Source organism: Mauremys reevesii, linkage group 1 (assembly GCF_016161935.1).
Source record: "Mauremys reevesii isolate NIE-2019 linkage group 1, ASM1616193v1, whole genome shotgun sequence".
Classification (NCBI taxonomy): domain Eukaryota; kingdom Metazoa; phylum Chordata; order Testudines; family Geoemydidae; genus Mauremys; species Mauremys reevesii.
The window spans coordinates 201,743,297-201,768,485 of record NC_052623.1 but is presented as its reverse complement, the minus strand read 5'-3'; the positions used below and the strand labels follow the sequence as shown (position 1 = coordinate 201,768,485).

General features: G+C 41.9%; 1 protein-coding gene across 4 annotated transcripts in view; it reads left to right on the top strand.

Annotated features, from left to right (window-relative positions):
• The window catches only part of TBC1D23 (TBC1 domain family member 23), a 55,144-nt gene extending 32,834 nt beyond the window's left edge, over window positions 1-22,310 (top strand). For 2 of the 4 annotated variants that reach the window (XM_039545701.1, XM_039545710.1), the window contains exons 11-19: window positions 769-939; window positions 2,793-2,835; window positions 3,652-3,761; window positions 11,039-11,181; window positions 12,463-12,507; window positions 15,425-15,513; window positions 17,271-17,406; window positions 18,582-18,776; window positions 20,533-20,614. In XM_039545701.1, the coding sequence (XP_039401635.1) occupies window positions 769-939; window positions 2,793-2,835; window positions 3,652-3,761; window positions 11,039-11,181; window positions 12,463-12,507; window positions 15,425-15,513; window positions 17,271-17,406; window positions 18,582-18,776; window positions 20,533-20,614 (1,014 nt within the window). Of the gene's footprint in view, window positions 1-768; window positions 940-2,792; window positions 2,836-3,651; window positions 3,762-11,038; window positions 11,182-12,462; window positions 12,508-15,424; window positions 15,514-17,270; window positions 17,407-18,581; window positions 18,777-20,532 lie in introns of all 4 variants that reach the window. The other 2 variants (XM_039545686.1, XM_039545696.1) reach the window with 2 other exon arrangements.
• Window positions 22,311-25,189: the final 2,879 nt, after the last annotated feature.

Here is a 25,189-nt window from a genome sequence, read left to right as displayed (position 1 = left end):
AATGCATTTTATTCACATGTACCAAGTACAGTACTTTCACCGGGGGAATAAGTATTTGACTCCATGTAATGGCTTTAATGGCAGGAAGTAGTGGGGTTTAACCAGTAATTAATAATTACAGCATTTGGCTGTAAGAGGATCCTGGTTCTAATTTGGGTTGAACCATTGACTTGCTGTGTCACCTTGATGTTAGATCTTTGTGCCTCATTATTCAGTCCAACTAGAAAACTGGACTTTAAAAAAAATAAAAAATCTTAAAACCTGTTGTGTAAGCTGAATTTTTCTGATGGTCTCAATTAAGTTTCCCTTCTTAAGCCCCTGCTCCTTGAGGGGGGGAGAAAAGTGTCATTGGGTTTGGGAAGTCCACTTTTCTTCCCCTTTTTGACAGGCTGCTCATGTTGTTGTTGTTGGTATGATAAATCTGGCCTGTAATGTATTCTGGTCTGTAGTCTAGAGGCTAACACAGTTTTAGCTTTTGAAGTGTACTGATAACCCTTTCATCCATCTGGATATCTTAAGCCTGTCAGTTTGTTAATAAAAGTCAAGAGTATTCTGAGGATTTTTACTCAAAAAGTCTTCTGTGTGTGTCTTTGTTAGCTAATATGACCTCTAGGACACAGACTGTCTTTAATTTGCCTTGTAAAGTGCTGAGCACACAGTGCTTAGCGAATAACAAATAAATGAGAGCCCTGATGTCTTTTTGTGTGTGTATGCTGACAAGTTGTATGCAAAGTAAATAGTTAACATTCTGTTTATTTTATTCTGTAGATGCTCCAGAACCCATCAGAGTTTGCACAGTCTGTAAAATCCTTGTTAGAAGCACAGAAGCAATCCATTGAGTCTGGCTCCATAGCTAGTGGGGAGCACCTCTGTTTCATGGGAAGTGGCAGGGAAGAGGAGGACATGTATATGAACATGGTGTTGGCACACTTTTTACAGGTACAGCTAGGATATTGGAATTATTGTTTGAACTGAAGAATTACGTTCTTTCACACATAGTAACAAGTGACAAAATAGACTTTCTTTACACATTAACTGTTCTTATAACTGCACATGTTTTGAGCAGTCATTTAATGACAACCAAAATTAGTTGTTCACTTCAACCCAGATCTTGCCTTCCTTTAAACAAATACACAGTAGAGGATCTTGGCATCAGGAAAATTCTGCAAGGGTGCACTTGCACAGTTCTCTCCATATTATTCTATGGCAAGGTAAGATTCATTCTTGCCCTTCCCTCCTGCTCTTTCTTCTCCTCCCCTGAGAAAATGCAGGGATCAGATACCTGGGATCCATCAGAGAGCTAGGGACGTAGATATGGAGGTGTTATGCCTTCACCCGGTTTGACTTAGCCCTCCAGAATCCTTGGCTTAACTGGAACCACACTGTCAGAGTCCCTTCTCTACTGTCTGCTTCTAGGCTCTTATAAGGATTAGTCTCATATCTCAAGAAGCTCTGGAGGAAAGTTTAATGCAGTCTGAAGTTGAAGTATCTTACCTGAGCATTCCCCATAGAAATCCTCCAAAGCTATTGCCACCAGTTCTGTGATTTCACAGCTACCATGGAGCCAATCTGTAGAGATTCAGATAAGTGATTGGGGTTATAATGATATGGTTTGGAATAGTATTTAGGGATTATAAATTCGTGTTGCAATAATGCTTCAGAATGGCTGTAACTGTACCATCTCCAGTTCTCTGTAAAAGCTGTGCATCATGGGCCTCACTATGGTCATTCATACTTTCATTACATCCTGGCTAAAATTATTGTAATTAACTCATACTTAATTTTCTTTTTAATTGATTCAGAAGCTGCCACAATTACAAAATTTTACTCCTGTAAAGAACATTTGTAATGCCAGCCTTTTGCAGTCTGCCATGAATTCAATTCAAAGTGTAGCTGATGGCATCTTCAGAAATCAAATTCCAAGGGAAATGACTTCTCTCTCCTACATCTCTCCAAAACTATTACGACTGAATGCATACTGATCTTAATTTCTTTTGGTGTCCTAGAGGAGTGCCAAATGGAAGGTTTTTCCACTAGTCAGTTCACCTTAACAATTTTTACTTCCCTTTATACCAGCTTTTCTTTTTGGATTTTTCCTCCACCTCATCCCCCATTGTTGGTGAGTGTGTCTGACTTTTCTAGGCCATCCCTTTTTTAATGTAGGTATTGTTTTAATTTGTAGAGTGACTTAGATTCTTGAAGATGGAATTTACACAAGCTGAGATGTAATAAATATATTTTTTAAAAGCTTTTCAGAACCATGCCATTAGCTACAAATAAAATAATGATTGGCCTTCATGGAGTCAGTTATGTATTGTGATAGCTGTGAAAACCATTTATGGTACATACTGGGGCATTACGATGAAGAAGAGGGAGCTGACTGCAACTTTGTGATGTGGAGGAAAGTCGAAAAGCAAGCAACAAATATATATATGCTCTGGTACTTGCAGCTTGCTTCTCTGCAGAATCAGGGCCTGAGTATCCCAAATAGTAAACACTCACACATGCTTAACTTTACCCCATGAGTAGTCCCATTGGTTTCAGTAAGAGTATTCCAATGATTAAAGGTAAGCCCATGTACAAGCTTGTGCAGGAATAAGGCATTAGACCATAACTTTATCACTCTCATTTTTAAAAATAAGACTTCCTTGGTTCAAAGAAACTCCAAATTTATCAAGTAACGTATGCTACGCATATGTCACACCCTTGGAGTAGGGACCTATTTTTCTGCCTTAAGTTTGAAAATCCATGAGTGTCACAAATATGATTTCCAGTGTTTTTTCTTGTTGCAGAAAAACAAGGAATATGTAAGCATTGCCAAAGGCGGATTCATGGGTAAGTTTTTGATTTAATAATGTCTTTTACATTCACTCTTGGCCTGACAAAGCTTTGAATATGTTTTTTAATGCTGTTAGGATTACTGTTGGTAGTTGTTTGGCAATCAGTTAAATGGATGGCAAACATAGTTTATTCACTAGCTTTTTGTCATGTGCTGTTTGAACACTGTGCAATTGCATGTTCATTCTTAATTAGCTTTACAATTGTCACAGTGTATCCTGAATTCTGAATTAATCATGAATGGCTGGGAAGCTTCCCTCCCAATACCTTTATCCTCCCTAGTGTTTTTTCTATGTATGTAAAAACAACTACAATGTTTCCTAATAATACTTGTTAACAGTGCTGTAATTTTTCACTACTTTGTTTTCTTAAACATCAGTAACTTGGTTCCCAGTGCTGCAATTTACAATGCATGGGCAGACCACAATTGAAGTCAGTGAGGCTCTGCGTGAGTGTAGGGGTCCACTCATGTGCTAAATTGTAGGATCAGGAACTAATAGCTTCTACTTTGACTAATAGCACTATTTTGACACGCTCTCCATCTGTTCAAAAATGAAGCTGCCAATTATTTCCTGGTGCTTCTATGTTTTACATAATGTTTTTTTCTGTCTTTTATTTCATTACAATAAGTTTGTGTAGAGGCTCTGTAGTATTGAAAGGAGAAAGCAGTAGCAGGAGTAGCATTTAAACTTATCTGCGTTTTTGTAAATCATCTAGAGTAAATGTTGACATCAGCAGTCTGAAGTGAGACATGATCAAATGACTCATTCAAATGTGGCTCCGAACTTCTTTTAAAAATGCCCTTTCTAACAGCACTCCAGCAGCACTTAGCAGACATCAATGTGGAAGGACCTGAAAATGGATATGGCCACTGGATTGCTAGTACCTCAGGCTCAAGAAGTAGCATAAACTCCTCTGTTGATGTAAGTGTATTTATAGATCAGGCGGTACATTTGAAAATGACAAGAAGTAGTGATTTTTTTGGTGCGTATTCCGTAGTGCCTTTCTATTCTATAAACGCAAAGTGCATGTTTTTATTAATTTAGGCCCCAATCTTGCAATTGGATCTGTGTGGAGAGTGTTGCGCTTGTGTGGCACCTGTGTATATCTGGTAGAAGGATCCAAGACATAATTTATTGCTCTGTCCAATAGATGTAGATAAGATGGGTCCTAGATGGCCTAAATCTACCCTTCTCTTACCTCAAGTCTACCCTGCAGAATGTATTGCTACAGATTATAATTGTTCTTAGATGTATATTTAATTGCAGATAACTATCTTATATCCTTCTGAAAGTAGCCAGAAGTCATCTTGTCTTAGAAGAGAGGATCTTTAGAGGAAATCTCACATTGGTTGCATTTCAATAAAATATATGGAATAGATACCATTCTTAGATCTTCCTCATTCTGGGGTATATACAATACATAAGGCTGAACATGGGATGATAAGAAATCCTTTTGGAATTTCAAGAAATCTTCCCAAAGGTGTAGAAGAACTCAACCAGTTATTTACCAAGTCAGTGGCTGGTCCTTCCAAAACTGTTTCATAATCCCACGTCAGGTCTATTACATATCTAATGCCACTTATTTCAGAAAGAGAGGTTGTTCAGGTCTAATGGGTTAGTGAAAGCCAGTAGCAACATGACTTCAGCATGAGGTTGACCAGCCATCTCCAAGAAATGGTGCACTGGGAGGCTAAATTCTCCTTTATATATGCATCTGAGGGATCCATAGGGTATGGAAGCTACTTTCATGGCACCTCTAATTCTTCTTCGAGTGATTGCTCATATCCATTCCATGTAGGTGTGCGCGCGCCGCGTGCACATTCGTCGGAAGACTTTTACCCTAGCAACACTCAGTGGGTCGGCTGGGTGCCCCCTGGAGTGGCGCCACCATGGCCCTGGATATATACCCCAGCCGACCCACCCACTCCTTAGTTCCTTCTTTCCGCCCGTGTCGGTCGTTGGAACAGTGGAGTGCGGCTTAGCTGACCTCCACCTCCCTAGCATTCTCGCAGTTCTCGTTCTTTCTGTACATAGTTGTAGATTTAGTTAAGTTTAGATAAGTTAGTTCTTAGTTGTTAAGTTAGTATTTAGTAGGTTTAGTCTGGTTCGGGGCTTAGGCCCTCCCCGCACCGGGACCGGTGCACATGCCCGGCTCCCCGGGATTCAAGCCGTGCTCGACTTGCCATCGGCCGATGCCGACAGGAGATCCGCACGACTCCTGTTTGAAGTGCCTCGGCGAGTTGCACTTATCTACTAAGTGCTCGATTTGCAAGTCGTTTAAGCCTCGCACTAAAAAGGAGCGGGACATTAGGCTTAAACAGCTCCTTATGGAGGCGGCTCTTACCCCTCCATTCTCGGCACCGAGTGCGCCACCATCGGACTCGAGAAGTTCCTCTTCGGCACTGAGCCGCACCAGTGCATCCAATCCTTCCTGGCACCGGATGTCCCCGGCTCCCAAGTCAAGCCTGAGGCGCTCGCTGTCTCCTAGAGCGAAGAAGGCTAAGACCCCTGCCGCTCCGGCACCACCCGAAGCGCGGCACGAGGGCTCGGCTCTGTTGCACCGCCCGGTGCCCGCTCCCACCGCGGCACCTGCTAAGCCGACGCCATCGACTCCGGTCCGCCAAGGGCCGTCGAGCCCGGCACCTGACTCCCCAGCACCCGCCGTGGTTGAGCTGATCATACCATCCACGCCGGAGGTCTGTGAAGTGGCTAAGGACCTGATCACGCTGTCAGACCCGGCACCGCCACCACCCCCGGCACCGCCGGTGCGGGTGATTCAGTCAATTGGGAAGCCGGCCCTAATCCGACCAGCTTCTGTCAGCGCTTCTGACCGGCACCGCTCTCGATCGTGGTCCCGCAGACGTTCCAGGTCCCAGTGCCGTTCCCACTCTTCGCGCCGTTCGCAGTCCCGGCACCACTCCACGGTGCGGCGCCGGTCAGACTCACAGCACCGTTCTTCATCCCGGTCGCTGTCCTACTATCCCGGGACCGCTCACGGCACCGCTCACCCAGGAGCCGCTCCTGACGCCGCTACTCCAGGTCCTGGTTGACCTCCCGGCACCGGGCCGGTCGTAGGTCCCGGTCTCGTTCTCGGCACCGGAGTTCTTTGCGGCACCGGTCCCCCGTGCGGAAGAGCACCAGATCGGTGGGGACATGGGCCCAAGGCCTCTCTGCTCCGCCATGGCCTTCCAGACATCCGTCGGCTTCGTCCCAGGTGGGAAGTTACTACTCCCAGGACCATGAAGCGGATGTGCTGGAGGGCCTGTTTCAGGAAGCCCATTCCCAAGTGCATGGTGCTCAGCAGTGGCACTTTTGGACACCATGGGTGTACTATCAGGCCCAAGGTGCTCCTCTGGTTCCCTCGCGGGCCGCCTCTTCCGAGCATCGGGCTCCTGAGGCCACGGTTAGTTGTCCTCCACCAGCTGACATGGACGACCAGTTGGCTCAAACATCCACCTCACTGGCGAAGCTCAAGCAGGAGCCCCAGCAGGCTCAAGAGCAGATACAGGATGCCTTCGCCCCCGGCGTCTCGTCCTCTTCTTTGCCGGATGAGGCAGTGGCTGGCTCATCGTCCTCAAGCCTGCCCCCAATAGACCTTACGGCACACCAGGACCTCCTCAGGAGAATTGCCCTTAACATAAACCTACAGGTGGAGGAGGTCCCAGAGGTCGAGGATCCTGTCGTCAGCATCCTTGCGGCTGACGCATCCACAAGAGTGGCTCTGCCATTTATTAAAACAATTCAGGCCAAGGCTGACACACTGTGGCAATCACCGGCCTCTATTCCGCCGACAGCAAAAGGAGTCGAGCGTAAATATATGGTGCCATCCCAAGGGTACGAGTACCTGTATATGCATCCTCCTCCTTCCTCCCTCGTGGTCCAGTCCGTCAATGATAAGGAGCGCCATGGACAGCAAGCCCCCGCTCCGAAATCCAAGGAGGCCAGGTGGATGGACCTTCTGGGCTGCAAGGTATATTCGGCAGGCGCCTTGCAGCTGCGCATAGCGAATCAGCACGCTCTCCTGAGTCGCTACGATTATAACACCTGGGTGGAGATGGCTAAATTCCGGGAGTTGCTTCCCCCAGATTCCCGCCAGGAGTTCAAAGCCTTCCTCGAGGAAGGGAAAAAGGTGGCCAGGACCTCCTTGCAGGCTTCCCTAGACGCGGCGGACTCCGCAGCCAGAACCTTGGCGGCCGGTGTTACCATGAGGCGCATCTCCTGGCTGCAGGCTTCCAACCTTCTGCCCAAACTTCAGTTTACTATTCAGGACTTGCCCTTCGAGGGCAAGAGTTTATTCTCGGAGAAGACTGACACCAGACTCCAGAATTTGAAGGACAGTAGGGTCACTATGCGTAACCTGGGCATGCATACCTCAGTGACCCAGCGGCGCACCTACCGCCCCCAGCCCTTCCGTCCGTACTCTGTCCCTAGGCAGAGACAGGATTTCGGCAGACGCCGAGGCCGCAGGCGCTATTCAGGCCCTCAGTCCAACCAAAACCGCAGCTCCTCCAAACCGCAACCGGACCCGAAGTCGTCCTTTTGAAGGCGCGCCCAGGGACAGCATACCACTTCCTGTTCAGGATCCTTTCCCTCCCTTCTCCAACCGCCTTTCTTATTTTTTCCCTGCGTGGTCCCACCTGACCTCAGACATCTGGGTCCTGCGCACCGTGAAGCACGGATACCACCTCCAGTTTGCTTCAACCCCGCCTTACCGCCCTCCCTCCCAGTCCCTCTTCAGGGACCCCTCTCACGAGCAATTCCTCTTACAAGAGGTCCAGACGCTTCTCACCATCGGAGCGATAGAAGAGGTGCCAAGGGAGGAATGGAGCAAAGGGTTTTACTCCCGTTACTTTCTGATCCCCAAGTCAAAAGGGGGTCTCAGGCCTATCCTAGACCTACACGGCCTCAACAAATTCCTGATAAAGTTAAAATTCCGGATGGTCTCCCTAGGGACCATTATCCCGTCCTTGGATCCCGGAGACTGGGATGCTGCCCTCGACATGAAGGACGCTTATTTTCACATAGCCATTTTTCCTCCGCACAGGAGATACCTCCGCTTTGTAGCCGGCCATCGGCATTTCCAATTTTCGGTCCTTCCCTTCGGCCTCTCCACGGCGCCTTGAGTAGTCACGAAATATATGGCGGTGATCGCTGCCCACTCCATCGCCAAGGGCTCCACGTGTACCCATACCTGGACGACTGGCTCATCAAGGGAACCTCCGAGGAGCAAGTCAGGGTACATGTACAAGTGGCAAAGGACCTGTTTACACGTCTCGGCCTACTGCTCAACGAGGACAAATCCACCCTGGTCCCCATGCAGAGGCTGGACTTTATAGGAGCTACCTTGGATTCCACTCTAGCCAAGGCCTGTCTGCCTCAGCCGGGATTCCTCACCATGTCCACGATCGTCTGCAGGCCTTTCCCACAACCTCGGTCCGCACTTGCCTCGGTCTCCTAGGCCACATGGCAGCATGTACATTCGGTGTACCGTCCGGGCAGGGATGTGATGGACATGTTAGTCACCATTCCGCCGAGTACTCTGCGCTCCCTCGACTGGTGGCTGAATCCCTCCGTGGTGTGTGCGGGGTTATCGTTCCACCCACCGCAGCCCACCCTGTCTCTGACGACAGATGCATCATCCCTCGGCTGGGGAGCCCACCTCGGTCGCCTGCGCACCCAACGCCTGTGGTCATTGGAGGAACTCTCCCTCCATATAAATGTGTGGGAGCTCAGAGCGGTTCGCCTGGCATGCCACGCATTTCACAAGCTTCTGTCCGGCCGTTGAGTCTCCATGTTTACGGACAACACGATGGCCATGTATTACATAAACAAGCAGGGAGGGACCCGATCCTCCCCTCTTTGCCTCGAGGCCGTCGAGCTATGGGAATTTTGCATAGCGCATGCGATCGACCTGGTGGCATCCTAACTCCCGGGAGTTTGGAACACTCTCGCGGATCACCTGAGCAGATCCTTCCTGTTCCACAAGTGGTCCATAAGACCGGACATTATCCACGCGATCTTCCGCAAGTGGGGCTTTCCCCAAGTGGACCTATTCGCGACTCGTGCGAACAGGAAGTGCCAAGCGTTCTGCTCGTTCCGGGGGCACTCACCGGGATCGATCTCGGACGCATTCCTCATTCAGTGGAAACACCAGCTGCTCTATGCGTTCCCCCCGTTTCCACTAGTTCACAAAGTTCTGTTGAAGCTCCGACAGGACAGGGCGCATCCAATCTTGATTGCTCCAGTGTGGCCCAGGCAGCCCTGGTACACCACGCTGCTCAGCCTCTCCGTATCCTCCCCGATCACCCTCCCCCTCTGCCCGGACCATATAACCCAGGAGCACAGCGGTCTCCGCCATCCGGATCTTCCGTCTCTCCACCTCACGGCGTGGCTCCTGCATGACTAGTCACTTCGGAGCTGCGCTGTTCCGCCCCTGTGCAGCATGTTCTGCTCAGTAGTAGGAAACCTTCCACTCGGTCCACATATTTGACCAAGTGGAAGCGTTTCTCAGCCTGGTGTATGTCACAGGATCTTACGCCCTTGAGGGTCCCTGTTCCGGTCATTCTAGACTACCTCTGGCTCCTCAAGCAGCAGGGCCTTGCCTGATCTTCCCTGAAGGTCCACTTGGTGGCCATATCCGCCTTCCATCCCGGTGAAGGTGGGCTCTCGGTGTTTTCTCACCTGGTGGTTGCTAGGTTCCGCAAGGGACTGGACCGCATCTACCCTCAGGTTCGTCATCCCGCCCCCACCTGGGACCTTAACCTAGTACTGAACAAGCTTATGGGTCCGCCCTTTGAGCCGCTGGCCACTTGCTCTCTCCTATATCTTTCATGGAAGACAGTTTTTCTGGTGGCCATTACTTCGGCCAGGAGGGTCTCCGAGCACTCACCGTAGACCCCCCCTTACACTGTCTTTCATAAGGACAAAGTTCAATCGCGGCCACACCCCGCCTTTCTCCCTAAGGTGGTTTCGACCTTCCATACCAATTAGGACATCTTCCTTCCTGTTTTCTTCCCTAAGCCTCATTCATCTCCACGGGAGCAGCGGTTACACTCCTTAGATGTCCACAGGGCGCTTGCGTTTTATATTGACCGCACAAAGCCCTTCCGTAAGTCCCCCCAGCCTTTCGTGGCAGTGGCGGACCGTATGAAAGGCCTTCCCGTTTCCACTCAACGGATTTCCTCTTGGCTAACAGCGTGCATCCGCACATGCTATGACTTGGCCCATGTCCCAGCGGGCCACCTCACTGCCCATTCTACCAGGGCTCAGGCTTCTTCAGCCGCCTTCCTGGCACACGTACTGGTCCAGGAGATATGCCGTGCAGCGACCTGGTCATCGGTCCACATGTTTGCTTCGCACTACGCTCTGGTCCAGCAATCTAGGGACGATGCAGCCTTTGGCTCGGCGGTTTTACATTCCGCCACGTCTCACTCCGACCCCACCGCCTAGGTAAGGCTTGGGAATCACCTACATGGAATGGATATGAGCAATCACTTGAAGAAGAAAAGACGGTTACTCACCGTTGTAACTGTTGTTCTTCGAGATGTGTTGCTCATATCCATTCCAAACCCACCCTCCTTCCCCACTGTCGGAGTAGCCGGCAAGAAGGAACTGAGGAGTGGGTGGGTCGGCTGGGGTATATATCTGGGGCCATGGTGGCGCCACTCCAGGGAGCACCCAGCCGACCCACTGAGTGTTGCTAGGGTAAAAGTCTTCCGACGAACGTGCACGCGGCGCGCGCACACCTACATGGAATGGATATGAGCAACACATCTCGAAGAACAACAGTTACAACGGTGAGTAACTGTCTTTTCCTTCCTTCCTTGGAATATTCCAAGAAACTTCCCTGAATCTTCTGTGCCCCTTCTAGGGGTAGGTAGAATATGGCTTTTAATTTTTATATACATTTACATTTCTACATGGTTAGAACTGTTTCCTCTCAGTGGATTTTCAGAGCATGTTTCTAAGTAGTGGGGCTTGATAGCTTATCTTTTAAATGGTCTTTACTTTAGTCCTGTATGGCTGCCATTCTTTTTAAATCCTGTTTCCACGATAAACAGTATTAATTGTCTATAGAACTTTCCTGTAAACAGTAGCAAGTGATCGTGCTCAGTATGTTGTAACTTTCCATTCTTAACAAATTACTGATAGTAAAAATGTTGTGTTACAATTAATTCTTAGAGCACTTACTTTTACAGGGTGATTCTCCTAATGGTTCAAGTGATGGAAAAGGAGTCAAGTCCTTGGTAAATAAAATGACTGTTGCTTTGAAGACTAAATCTGTGAATGTGAAAGAAAAAGTTATTAGTTTTATTGAAAATACATCAACTCCTGTGGACAGGTGGGTTATTTATATGTAATTGTGATTATCAGTGATGAATGCCTCCCCATTTCAACTGGATGTTTTTACAAGTATGAAGATTAGACTAAATAATAAGAATCAAGAGACGATAGCTTTCAGTTTATCACCCTTTGAGTGTGTTTTATTTGTCTTCTCTCGCCCCCCCCTTTTTTTTTTTTTGAATTTCCTTCACCGGCATTTGCAATATATCATCGTCTTAAAGCGTGACTAGGTTGCTGGCTCATAATTCCAAGGCCAGTATCTGCACCATCATCTCTGGATGATATTTCAGCAAACTGCCACTATATCACTGGACAGGTTTCTTTGTTGTAAACTTATTAAAGGCATTTAGAATGGGTTTTTCAAAGGTGTTTGTTAGACTCCCATTGACTTGAGTATGAGCAGAGTTAAATCAACACTGAATACTCTTGAAAATCCCACCCTAAATCTCTATCTTAAAGAGTTTTGCTCATTTCACATGCATTTGCTTAAAGGGGAGGAGCTGAAACAAAAAGAAATATAAAAAGTGCTTGTCCTGACTTCGTGGCTTGAACTCAGAACTGAGATCCATGAACTCCTGCATTCTAAGCACAGTTCTGGCATAGACTTCCCCTTTCAGCTAGAGAGGTTTTAAGAGTCTTGTTTCCCCAACAATAAAACAGAACCCGTTGTGAAATCAATATTCCTGTGACAGCTTTAGTTTTAAAGTAGAAGATGTTTTCTAAATATTTATTGTGACTAAGTCTAAATTTGGTAGCCTATTTTACAACTCTTCTTAACAATTACTATAAGTCTTAATAGTTGCAAGGTTGTGAAAGATGGATGCTATTGAGTACCCTTTACAGCACTGAGATATGTTTACTTGTTAGAGGGGCTCAGGATGGCTGCTATAGTGAACAATGGTTCTCAAATCCTCACCTACTTAATTTTTAGTTCAACTAAAAGGGTTGTTTACAGCTTGGTTTCTCTGTAGCAATGATGCAATTACCACTTACTTCTGCCCTAAACTATGCTGTATCTTGTAATAAAAATACCCTTTTGTTTCTGTTGCACTAAGATTCAAATACGACTCATATAGAAATCACATCTAATGTAGAAATGCCTCTTAAAAGAATTTCTTCTAAGCTTCCTGTGGTCCCTGGCTAGGTCTGGTGAAATATTTGTTGGGTTTGAGGATATGTAGGGGAAAATTGCTGATACAGAGCACTTCATTTTTTTTATACTAGGTTTTTTATTTTTTTTTAATTACTTTGTTTTGTCCTCTGCCCCAATTTGCTATAGAATGTCTTTCAGTCTTCCCTGGCCAGACAGAGCAAGCATGGAGCGGTAAGCCAATGAGTAGACCAATCTGACTAAAAACACCTTTGTCCTTTTTAGCATGACTTCACAATGTAAGCATTGGTCACACTGACATCTCTGAAATTCTATATATCAACTTTAAAAAGCTATGCTTTGCATCAAAGTCTTAACTTTTTCAAGTGCTATTCTGCAGGTAGGGGAAGAAAAGGGCGATATTTGCAGTGCTTGCTTATTCTCTTGGCTTTTATTCAGTCTTTAAGTTTCCTTCCTTTTTATTTTAAACCTTTTTTTTTTTTAAAAATCAAGTCACTTCAGTTTTTATTAATTATTTGTTGTAGGGAATGGTGGCAGAAGCCTTTATTTAGCAGGCTTCGATTTTGAGCTTCAGAAGGAGAGACTTCAGCTTCAAAGGAGACCTATTACAAGCTGTTCAAAAAGTGTCTTTAGAGCTCAGGATGGTCTAAGACTGTTAAAGCTCTCTTGGAATTTTGTGAGCAAATTTAAAAGTACTGCATGGTGGGTGAGGTAATATCTTATTGCACCAACTTCTGTTGGTGAGCGAGATGAGCTTTTGAGCTTTCACAGAACTTTTCTTCAGGTTAGCTGGAAATCTTCTCTCTCTCACCAACAGAAGTTGGTCCAATAAAAAATATTACCTCACCCCACCTTCTCTCTCTAATGTCTGGGGACTGACATGTCTACAACAATACTGCGTATTCCAAGCACATTCTTAGCATGTAGTGATGGAATATGCTAGTCAGAATGGAGATGCTCACACTGTGGGACCAGCAAACAGAGCCAGAAAAACGGGCATACCTCTCAACTGTCCCTCGTTTCATTCCCAGAGTTAACTATGTTCCACACAAATTTAGTATCCTTTCACTTTTAATGTTATGATTATTTCTGATGTAAATAATTTTGAAACTGCGGTTATAAAAAGTTACTTATGTGAAACGAAGGAATCCACAGCATTTCCTGCACAAAAAATACTTTGGTCTCCCTAATTTTTGGGTCTTTGTCACACATTGCGTCCCACATTTGAGTCTTGGCAGGTTGCGCTGTATGGAAGTGGGTGCTGAAAAAGTCATAGATTTTTTTTTTTAAATCAGTTCTGGTTTTAAGGATTTTTTATTCACTTTTTTCTAGTAGATTTGCCCATTCTCTGAGAATGGGGGAACATCATGCTGGCTATTCTAGGTCATCCAACGTTACCAGAGAAGGGAGATGGTATAGGGTGAGCAAAAACAATAGTTACTGTTAAGGGTATCCTTGTAGTCCTTGGAAAGAAACAGAAATGTCCCAGTAAAACTGAGACACATGGTTATTTCAGGATTTATAAAGCTACTTTAATAAAAATAAAAACCTCTTAGGAAACATTAACATTAAACTATAAAATTGTTTCTTTGCAGCTTTTTAATGTTGTACTTAAGGTGATTTATAACTGACAGACCATCCTACCTTCTGTTTGTTATGAAGAAATATTGCTGCATTGAGTTTGTACTTGTCCCTTAAAGGAATATTGCTCCCCTACAGTCAAATCATCTTTTTTTTTCCACTGGAATGTTGTACTGACAATATTAACTAGTTAGAACCAAGGATAAATTAATGTACTAAGACTAAGCTTTTCTTAAAATTCCAGCTGTATAAAGTGGAAAGAAACCTTTTTGTCTCATTAATTCAGTCAATTGTATCTTTACTAGCAAAAACAGTCTGATTTTCCAGGTTATCAACTGAATGGAATTAGATTAAATGATACCTGTACCACAAACTGGTCTCATTTAGCACTGTTTAACAGAAATTCCTGTAGAATTCCCCATTTCTAGTTTAATATGGTGCAAAATTTTATATAGTAGGCCTTTCTTTTTTGCTTTGGCTAACCTTACTCTGTTAATGCAAATATGACCTCTTTTAAACCCTAGCTATGAATTTCAATTAACACTATAAATATATAATCTTATTAAACATAACCTCCTCTTACCAAATCAGTAATCTACAGTATTCTTCCTCATTCTTTTTTCTTAAAATTCTATATGCACAAAAGTCTAGCTAAATAATAAAATAGAATCACTGCCCTCTTGGATTGTCAGTGTCATTGATGCTTATTGTCTTAAGTCACTAATGAGCACATTTTTATATTGCTTTTTTTGTATAGCATATTTGTTTTTTCTCAATTAACAATTAGTTTTTCCATGTTCTTTCTCATTCGGTAACTTCTAATCAAATAGTCCTAGAAGATGTAGCAACTTGTTAGACTTTCACGGATAGATAAATATCGGCTTTCTTCAATATAGTCCTAAAGGCACAGGTACCCGCTTGGACCCAGTTCAATAGATGTGCATAAATGAGTGTGCATCAATATATTCGCTCAAAACAGGAACAGAGCTTTATAGATGTTTAACTGAAGCAGATTTGTTTCCTTTTTGTATCTACACAGTGTTATCCTTTTGGGAAAATCTCTCCCAGAGTGACCCTCTTGCCAGTCCAGCGAACTGTCAAATATACTTCTTCATATTCTCCATCTTTTCCCTCCACCCCAATTTACAATCCTTCCAGAGCCATACAGAATGTTAAAATGTAATTCAGACAAACACTAGAGTGCTCTGCTGGGTATTTCAAAGCACCTCCTTAAATGTTTTGGAATTTTAGTATGTTTTTGCTGTTCGAGAGAACGGTTAGAAGTTGTATGCAAGATGCAGGACTACCTGGTTTTCAGTTACAGTGCTTAAAAGTGTTCAGTCTGGCAAATAACCCCATGATTTGCTTTTACTAATCTGGTGCTTTCTGGGCCACTCCCAGCTTTCTTGTAGTAGACTTTGAGCCTGTGGATTCCTCTCTGGTTGCACAGATATGGTCACATTTCGCTATTGCATGCTGCTATAGGAAATGTTGTACCATTAGATCTGAAAATATTTTTCCTCCTCCTGCCCTCTTCCCATGCCAACAGACATGTTAGCAGCAGTGACCGATTGGGAAAACCCTACCGTGGTGTAAAACCGGTATTCAGCATTGGAGACGAAGAAGAATATGATACTGGTACAGTAGGAAACTCTATTCTTATTTGAAGTCCCCTTAATTTAGACACATACCATGACCTCTTTCCTATTTGACTGTCACAGGGTACCATTGTTGTCTATCATTAACTACAAATTAAATATTTTCTATTTACAAAAATATTTTTAAATAATGATTCTTGCTATTGATCAGATTAGAGGGGCTTAATGACCAAGCAAGAACAGGGCCCCATTGTGCTGGGCATTGTACAAACACAGAACAGTAAACAATCGCTACCCTGAAGAGTGGTTCTCCCCCCCCCCCTTTAACTGCCAACTCTGCAAATTCACCTTGGGGATCTGACAGTCAAACTGCATTCTCGTTTTCACTCATTGTTCTAAAGGTCTTGCAAGCCGACATCTGTCATCACTTACACCCATGCAACACTGTTAACCTCCACTGAGGTTAAACACTTTGGCCTGCAGTACCTTTTATTACTGGTGATAATGAGCAAGAAGAAAAAAATCCGATCTGATTGTCAGATCCTAGGTTGTCTGTTTGGCCGGCAGTTAGGCTGTGTGTATACTGCTCTGCAGTTTGGACTAGGGTGTGAATAGCAGTGCACACCGGAGTGCTGTGCTGTAACACCTCTATGTGGACACTGCAGTCACAAACTAAAAGGTTTATAGTTCACATTAATGGCTATTCAACCAAGACTACATGCTCCTTAGATGCGTACCGACTGTATCAATGATTGATTGTCATTGAGTGCTGTAATCACATAGCTGCCATCAGGATGGGCACAAGCTTTTCCACTGTCAGTTCAGTAAATTCTGTCAGTGTGTTCTTGTCCCCCAGAAAAATCTCTTTCCACACGTAACTTTCACAAGTTGTTTGCAAATATTTCTGCCATTTCCATTTGAGGATGCGATGTTACCGACTAGGGTGTATAGAATGGATATGATCAGGTAATTTAGGTCCACAATAAGGCTTTGTCTATAGTACTTACGTATTTTTTAATAAAAACTGTTTAACAATTAGCTTTTTGGATTTTTTTAAATTTAACATTCTTTTTTTAAAACAAATACTGCAGTATGAGCAAAACCAACATTGCACAAATATATTGTGCTAGTGCAGAAGAACAAAAAAAGTGAAACTATTTTCAGTGCAGTTACACTGGATTTACAACGGTGTAATTGACAGGGGTGGCTCCAGGCCCCAGCATGCCAAGCGCTTACTTGGGGTGGCATGCCGTGGGAGGTCCACCGGAGCCGCGGGACCAGTGGACCCTCTGCAGGCACGTCTCGGGAGGTCCACCGGAGCCACGGGACCGGCGACCGGCAGAGCGCCCCCCGCGGCGTGCCGCCGTGCTTGGGGCGACTAAATGCCTAGAGCCGCCCCTGGTAATTGAGAGCAGAATTTGTCCCATGGCTTCTAACTTCAGTGTCCCTTCTTAAAATATTACCTTTTTAGATGTGGATGTGCATAGCTACAACTCAGAATGTTTGTTTATTTCAAAGCAATTTAAACTAGAGCATGCAAAAATAGCTTTGAAAAGGGAGTAATTAAAAAAATGGAGGTGAGAACTCAAATGTGGATGCAAGATGGTTGGATTTAGTAGATAATGGGTTCCAGGCACTTTTGTGGTTTACATCAAACATACTGTTTGGAATTCTTCAGTGTTCTAATTGGGATATGAAACTTAATTATTTTTATTTTTAATAAGCAGTAACATTGTAAACATTGAAGAGTTGACAGATGTTCTGTCTGTGTAAGTTATTTTTTCCTCTTCCATATAGATGAAATTGATAGTGCCTCGATGTCGGATGATGACCGAAAAGAGGTAGTCAACATTCATACATGGATAAATAAACCAGATGTGAAGCATCATTTCCCCTGTAATGAAGTGAAAGAAAATGGACACATGTTTCCTAGGTACTAAAGTATTGTTTATTCTTGAGTATGAAAAGCTATATGAAAAAGCTAGTGGTGGTGTTGTTGTGTCTGGATATTGTCTATAATGAACAATAAGCGTCTGAGCCACTAAGTAACTAAGAGCTGTAGTATTTATTATTTGTATTGTCACAGTGCCTAGAAGCCCTAGTCGTTGTGCTAGGTGCTGTACAAATATGCTCCTTGACTATTTCTACAGCATGTGTACAGAATTTTACTGCTAGAAATAATAGTACTAACTCCTTTGCAAAACAAGTTGTTTCAGAAAATACTCTCAATAAGTTTGGGTTTATTTTCAGCATCAGGGCCCCAAACGTCCAAAGTGGGGCTGCACTCTTTCCTTGTCAATATCCGCGCAAGAATGTATTGCAGAGGCACTTCTACCTCTAAATCAGGACACAATTGCAGTGACCTTTTTATCTGGTCAGTAGGAGGTACTGGAGCATGATGCATAGTGCATCTTCCCGTAGTTGACCCGAAGCGTGTGACTGTAGGGACCTAACAAACTTGGGCTGTAGTGTAAAGCATGGTGTCCTTTGCTCAAAACACTAAGTTGCTTAAAGTTGTGTTTTGCTCTTATTTAGCGAGACAGACAGAAAACTATTTTATATTTTTATTAAAAAGAATCTGGTGGAAGGTAAAACTTTAGAATTTGACCAGAGACTGCAGTCAGTGTTTCACTGTTGAATTTTATCATAGTTCCAAAGAACTAAACATTTACATCCTGGAAAAGCTCATCCAGGAAAAAAAAACACGCTTTTCTAAAAATGTTACCTAGGATGATAAAGCCCAAAAGCTCCAAATACTTGTGCATGTATGTAGGATGCAGGATCAGGACCTTTGAGTTGGCTCCCTGTGAGATATACATGTTAGCTATTAAATCCTGTGCAGTGTCAGTGTTCTTGACAAGCTATATGGTTTTGCTATGTGCTATTAAACAGCTGCCATGTTTGACTTCGGAAGTGCTTGCATTTCAGTTCTGAGAGAAGTTCGTAAAGTGTTTAGGAATTCTGAATTAAATGTGCTGCATAAATATAAAACTGTTGGCATTTGAAAACTGTGTGTTAGCTAGCTCAGAGTGAGAGTTATCTTTAATATTAAACTTTCTGTATATTTGACCTTTACTTCATTTGTTGGTAAATTTTCTCTTTTTAAAGTCATCTCTTAGTAACTGCAACACACATGTACTGTTTGAGGGAGATTCCATCACGAAGGGGATTGGCTTACATACAGTCTCGTCAGGCCCTAAACTCTGTAGTTAAAATTACATCCAAGAAGAAACACCCAGAACTAATCACCTTTAAATATGGAAACAGCAGTACTTCGGGCATAGAAATTTTGGCAGTTGAAAGGTAAGAATGTTTCTCAAATACGAACTGATCACAAAACAAAGGGCCTCATCCTGCAAGGTAGAGTGTGCCACTACTTCCTTTGATATCAGTTGATATCAGAGGCACTTGGCACTTCCAGAATCAGACCCAAAGCTAACACTTTATTTTTAATAGCTGTAATGTCCTGACATGAATCAGGATAGACAGCAGATCTGCAGTCTCTCTCAAGGAATACTGAGTTTGTGGATTTTAGAGGGAAAAAAAGTACTTATTGTAGCCTGATTTGGTCTAATAATTTGTAAGATCATTCGTGTAGAGAAATGTCTCCTTCTCCACCCGTACCTCTGTATAAATGCCTCTGAAATAGTTTTTAAGTTAGCTTTTTTATTTTTGAGATAACTCCTTTTGGTAACCATTTTACTGGAAAGTGTCCTCTTAGTAATGGGTCTATGTAAGAGGTTATATGCAAGTTTCTATCCTGCTACAAGAGCCTCAAATGTATCATCTGAAAAGGCAGTACTAAGATGTTGATGTTGGTTTATCATTTTGAGAGAGGGCAGGGAGGGCATAGCCTCCAAAGCAAGAGAAGTATTTTGGGCTTTGGGCTTGCTTCTTTTTTTCACTACAGTGTATAGTTTCTCTTAGATTTCTGTGTGCGTGTGTGTGTGTGAAACGCCAGTTTTTAAAGGCATTAAGGTGAAGGATTTTTTTTGTTTTTGTTTTAATAAAGAAGGCTCATGCTTAACAAACAGATGTTACCTGGTGATGTAAATAATGGATTCCAGATTCTTGAACGTCTGATTTTTCCCAACCATAAAGAGTCCGATCCAAAGACTGTTGACTTCAGTGGACTTGAGATCAGACCCAAAATAATTGTCTTCAGAATAAAATTAACCTAAGGCTATCTGTAAAGTCTGTGTTCTACAAGACATGCAGTTGAGAGTTATAAATATATTTTAAAAACTGGTCCCTAGGGGATTGGACAGCTGAGAATTAAGTAATATGATATACAGCCTTTAACCTGAAGATTGCTGGTGAAAATCTGTTCTATATCAATTCTTATAGTGGACTCATCACTTTAATACAAAGCGCCTTCCAATAGTGCATTAAGTAACTTGACTAACATATGTCACAGGTTAGTTGTTCTCTCATCCTCTCCCTGGGAGAGAAGCATGTGCAGTGAAGCATCTTGTTTTGGAAGGGTTTTTTACCCAGATCAGTAGTGTCTAAAAGATATTATCATCTGATGCCTGTTTGGGTGTCCTGTGGGAAATGCATTTGGTGGTATTGGTCCAGTTCCCAGCAGTAAGTTGTCCATACCACAAAAAACGCCACCACACATGGCACTAATTCACTACTTCATTGGAAGTTTCCATATAGTGAGCAAGAACTGAATGGTAAGCATGGAAAACGAACTGTTCTCTTGTCCATAGAAGTCTCTCCAGATTAGGATTGGTATGCATTGATGGAGTAATGTATGGAGAAATCTTGCCCTGCTGTTGCCCATTCTGTACCTTTCTATGAATAAATCAAGGTCTTCAGTCTCCAGGGTTCTCAACCGAATACTTTTTCATCAGCATTGAATTCACATGAAGAAAATTTTCTTTTATTCCAACTATGAAGGATATTACTGTTTACCCAATAGTTTTACATTTTAAAAGGGATTTTCCCCAAATGTTACTGAGACAAAGCTAGAGGATGAATTCAGACATCAGTTTTTATGAGTGGCATGGAAAGTTGGCACAATGTATTAATGAGGGTCCTTTCTCTTTTAAAGGTATTTGATTCCAAATGCAGGTGATGCTACCAAAGCCATAAAACAACAGATCATGAAAGTTCTGGACGCGTTGGAGAACTAATAACAAAAAACTTTTAAGATAATGATTTAAAAAGAAAAGAGGCAACCAAGATACTGTATGTGGACACAAAATGACTGCTTTCCAACTGAATACTAACCTAAGAGAACATCTCTGTTTGCTGATGGGAATGCCTGAGTAGCAGGCTTAAAATAGGGTAAATTATTAATTTCTCAGCAGGATTTCAATTATTTTTTTTTAACAATTTTGTTTTTTGCAAAGGTTGTTTATTATAAAGGTCAGGTTTTTTTAAAAGCAGCTTTAATGTAGCAGTTCAGTTGTGTAGAACTATATGAAGGAAATGCAGCTCTTTCAGGTATGGAAAAATAGTTGAAGTGTCGTAAGTAAACTTGAGAATTAGAAGTCAAAAATGTCTAAAGCCTAATGCCTGTAAATTTGATTTTGCCTACTGGTAGTATCAAGTATTGTTATCAATTCTTAGGTTTGTAAACAGAAGAGACAAAAGCTCAGTAATACAACTTACTCCTCTCAAAATGATTGGAATCCAGTTCAATCAATCTTCAACTCCAGGGGATTGAAAAATGCAAACCATACTGTGGAGGGGGAAAAAAAGTTGTTGTTGTTTTTTTTTTAAAACCTAGTATACACTATCAGGTAAAATAATTTGAATGGTTAAATGACTGTTTTTAAATACTAGACTGAACTGTATACAATAAGAACAAAAATTACCATTTTGTAATTATGCAAATTAAATGTTTCCTGGGTTGAGGCAGTGTTACTATTGTAGTACAAATGTGTGAGTGCTTTTGAGCAAATGAAATTGGAATTCATGTTTCACATGACATATTACCAGGTGAAAGTGATTTGTCTGCCTCCATCAAAAGTGAAATATCTAATAAAATATATTATTTGGTTTGTCATTTCAAAGCCCTTCAGTTCAGCGCAGATGGATTTGTACTAACTTGAAGGTGTGTTCTGCCTCAAGACTAATGCACACAAATAAAGCAAAGTGGTCAAAGCACTGAATATCTGTGATAACTATTCGTTACTTTCAAGGCCATATGGATTTTTCCTTTGAATAACATTTTAAATTCTTTAATGCCACAGAACTGACAACTATTCTAGCAGCTTTCAGATTTGATCTAAAATAGCTTTCACTAATCTGCAGCTTTCAGATTTGATCTAAATTTGATTCTCAAGTTAGCAAGCCAATCCAGGAATGCACTTATGGCCATGGAATAGTTTCTGTGCATGCTGATGCTGAAATTAACAAAAACTTTGGAATGATGATTATGGGAATCAGCTGTACTGTGTGGAAACCACTTAGTATTTACAGTTAATAAAATGTAAAATTGATGTATCATAAAGAAATAAATGAAACTGACCTTTATAAAAATCAGCTATTTTAAGTTATTTTAGTAGGAATCAAGCTAAGGCACCTTAATTCTGGAACAAATTCCCTTTTTTTAAATATCTGAATAAACACCAATAGACCTTGAACTATTGAAAGTATTTGCATGAAATTGCACCTGGCCCAATGCTCCTGTATTTATAGTTCTGCCCTGCAGCTGTTGTATTACATTCCCCCCTTCCTAGCCTCTGAAGAGCCTCTGACTCTGTGTCTACTTCAGCAATGAGATTTTTTTTTCATAATGTTAATGTAAAGATGTTTGTGTTACTGTTTATAACTACAATTGTAAATAAACCAGAACAATTTGAACATAACTTGTTCTAACAGAAGGCATTTAATTTTGCACTGTTTGATTTCTGTTGGCCTAACTATAGTTTTTCTAAAAGTAACGTGTGTGTGTGTGTGTGTGAAATAGATACTTAAAGTGAGAAAAGTAGTTGGCTACAGTTCACAGGCAGCTGGTATGAATTTTTTTTTAAAGTACTTATGTTTGCTTTTCATTTTGAAACACTTTCATAGGTCAAATGAAATATAACAGTAGAAAATAGACAAAGCTCCATTTTGTCAGTAATATACTTACAAATATATGGTTCACCTATCATTAAAATTCATTCTGTTAATTTTATTGGCTGACCACGGTCAACATTGCAGGGATCAGAGCTTATGTTTTGAACTTTGCTGTTTATAAATGAACAAATGGTAGAATAATTCAAAAGCTGATTACAAAGCATTCCTAATTCTGTCATATTTTTGTTACGAAAAATATTGACGGCATATTAATATATAACAATTTTTGCTCACTATTAGTGGGAGGAGGGAAAAACAATTTTGCATTATATTACTGACTTGGGAAGTCAGGGTATAATTGTTTCACAAGTAGCTGAAGTATTTCTAATATCTTGAAGAATCCAGCTATTCATAGTGAAAATCACATTCTATTTTAAAATAACAATTAGCCATGCTTATCTCAAACATAGGAGGAAGGTAATATACACTGCTTCATTATCAACAATATATGTCCTTTTAGCTAACTGGTACAGTAACTCTGCATTAAAACTTATGTTTATCTCTGTAGGTTAAACATCACCAATATTATGGAATTCATAATTTATGCCACCAAAAGGGATGATAAAAAACTAACCATTTCTGAGATAATTCATAGGTTGCTTGCAGGCCTCTTATCCTACAGAATTATATAAGACAATCTATGAAAAACATTTTCAGTATTTGTTTATTTTTTTGTATCTCACAAAGTAATTATCCACAATTGGAGGAGGAGACTGTTTGCAATTCATATTACTAGGCTGCATTTTTTTAATATGAAGTAGCTACACAGCAGTTTTTTGCTAAACAACTAATCCAATTACAGTGTAGAGTGCACTATAAATAGGAAGGATATATTAGAAGATTCAGAATGTTACCTATTTATCTTCCCTCTCTATCTTCCTCTTATTTCTTTTTATTATTCATTAGAAGCTTACAGGGTCCTGAATTACAGGAAAAGATGTTTGTGTGTTGCCCTCAGTGTTTCTGGATGTAAAATGGAAGCTGCTACCTCTATTTTTGAGGAATTCTTTCTCTGTTTAATTTAACTCTCTTTGGATAATGGTCTAAGGTCTCCAGCCCAATCCTGAATGTCTACACCACAGTTAAACAGCCTCTTATCCCAAGCCCCATGAGCCAGAGTCAACTGACATGGGCCAGCTGTGGGATTTTAGTTGTAGAGTAGACATTAAGTATCAGAGGGGTAGCCGTGTTAGTCTGGATCTGTAAAAGCAGCAAAGAGTCCTGTGGCACCTTATAGACTAACAGACATATTGGAGCATGAGCTTTCGTGAGTGAATACCCGTTTCGTCGGATTCACCCACGAAAGCTCATGCTCCAATACTTCTGTTAGTCTATAAGGTGCCACAGGACTCTTTGCTGCTTTTAGAGTAGATATTGTAAGCACACGTTTCCATTTCTTAATTAATAAACCAATGGGACTAATTATATGTAAACTGAAGCATGTGCATAAGTATTTGCAGGACTGGGGCCTTTATTGCTAATTCTTAGTTCTAATGTCTTATCTGTGGAGATACCTTCTTAATTGCATTATCCTCTTTAGATTTAATAAGTCATTTCCTGCTCTTTCAGTTTAGCTTCTGTTATGAGCAAATACCATTCCACTACTGTAACCTGCTCCTCAACAGTATTGATTTTTACCAACTATGATTTTAAAATTTGTTTTCCGAAGTACTGAGACACACATGTAACTTACCTGTTTTAGTATAGAGATTCTATTAAATTGCATAGAGAATTTGCCCTTTAAAAATATACCTTCTATGTACCACTAACTTGTGCTGTTGCAGAAAACAGTACCCAAAAAACAGCCTTCAAGCCTTGTGAGTTCAACTTTTAAAAGACTATTTTCAGTTTTTCTGGCATTGAAATATTACAAAACTATAACTTCCAAAACTTACTGAATTTCGGATCTATAGATTTGACTATTTTTAGTGTTTTTCTAGGAGTCTTCCTAACAGGTATGTTTCCCATGCCACCAAGCCTCCCACTTCTCTTTGCTGAGGCTCTCTCTCCAATATTTCCACTTCAAGCTCTTCAAGTCTGAGCTGTGGCACCATCTCTTTTTCATACCAGGTTGCCAACTGTGCTGAATTATGGGGTGCTTTTGTGAGCTGAATAAATGTCATGAGGATGAAAATCAAACATCTTTTCCATTTACACCATGTCTAGGTTAGCAGGAGTTAAAGGCATATTTGTACTTTAACATACTGCACCATACATGCCCCCTGTTCAAATGCATCTTTAGTAGGTTTGTAGTTTTTAGAGAAAGTGATAAGTACGAGAGTTAAGTAAATCATTATTTATGCAAAATAACTGTAGTGCATCTAAATATCTAAACAAGGGTGTTGCATACTTTTTAGTTGGTGTAGGCCAAGCTTATTGCACAGAACAGTGCTCCATGTATCGCTAATAGTTTGTTCGTTAAAGAAATGATAGGCAACAGACACCAACCTTTTAAGTGTTTGCTATAATTGGAACCTTGACTGAAATTATCCAGATGGAAGAAACACTTCTAACAAATATTAAGAATAAGAAATATGGAAATGAAGGGGCATGAGTCATGCAAAGTTGAACTCTGAGTGTTAAGGTCGACCAAAACAATCTAGTTGGCAGTCTGTAGAACCAAATCATTAGAAAACTAT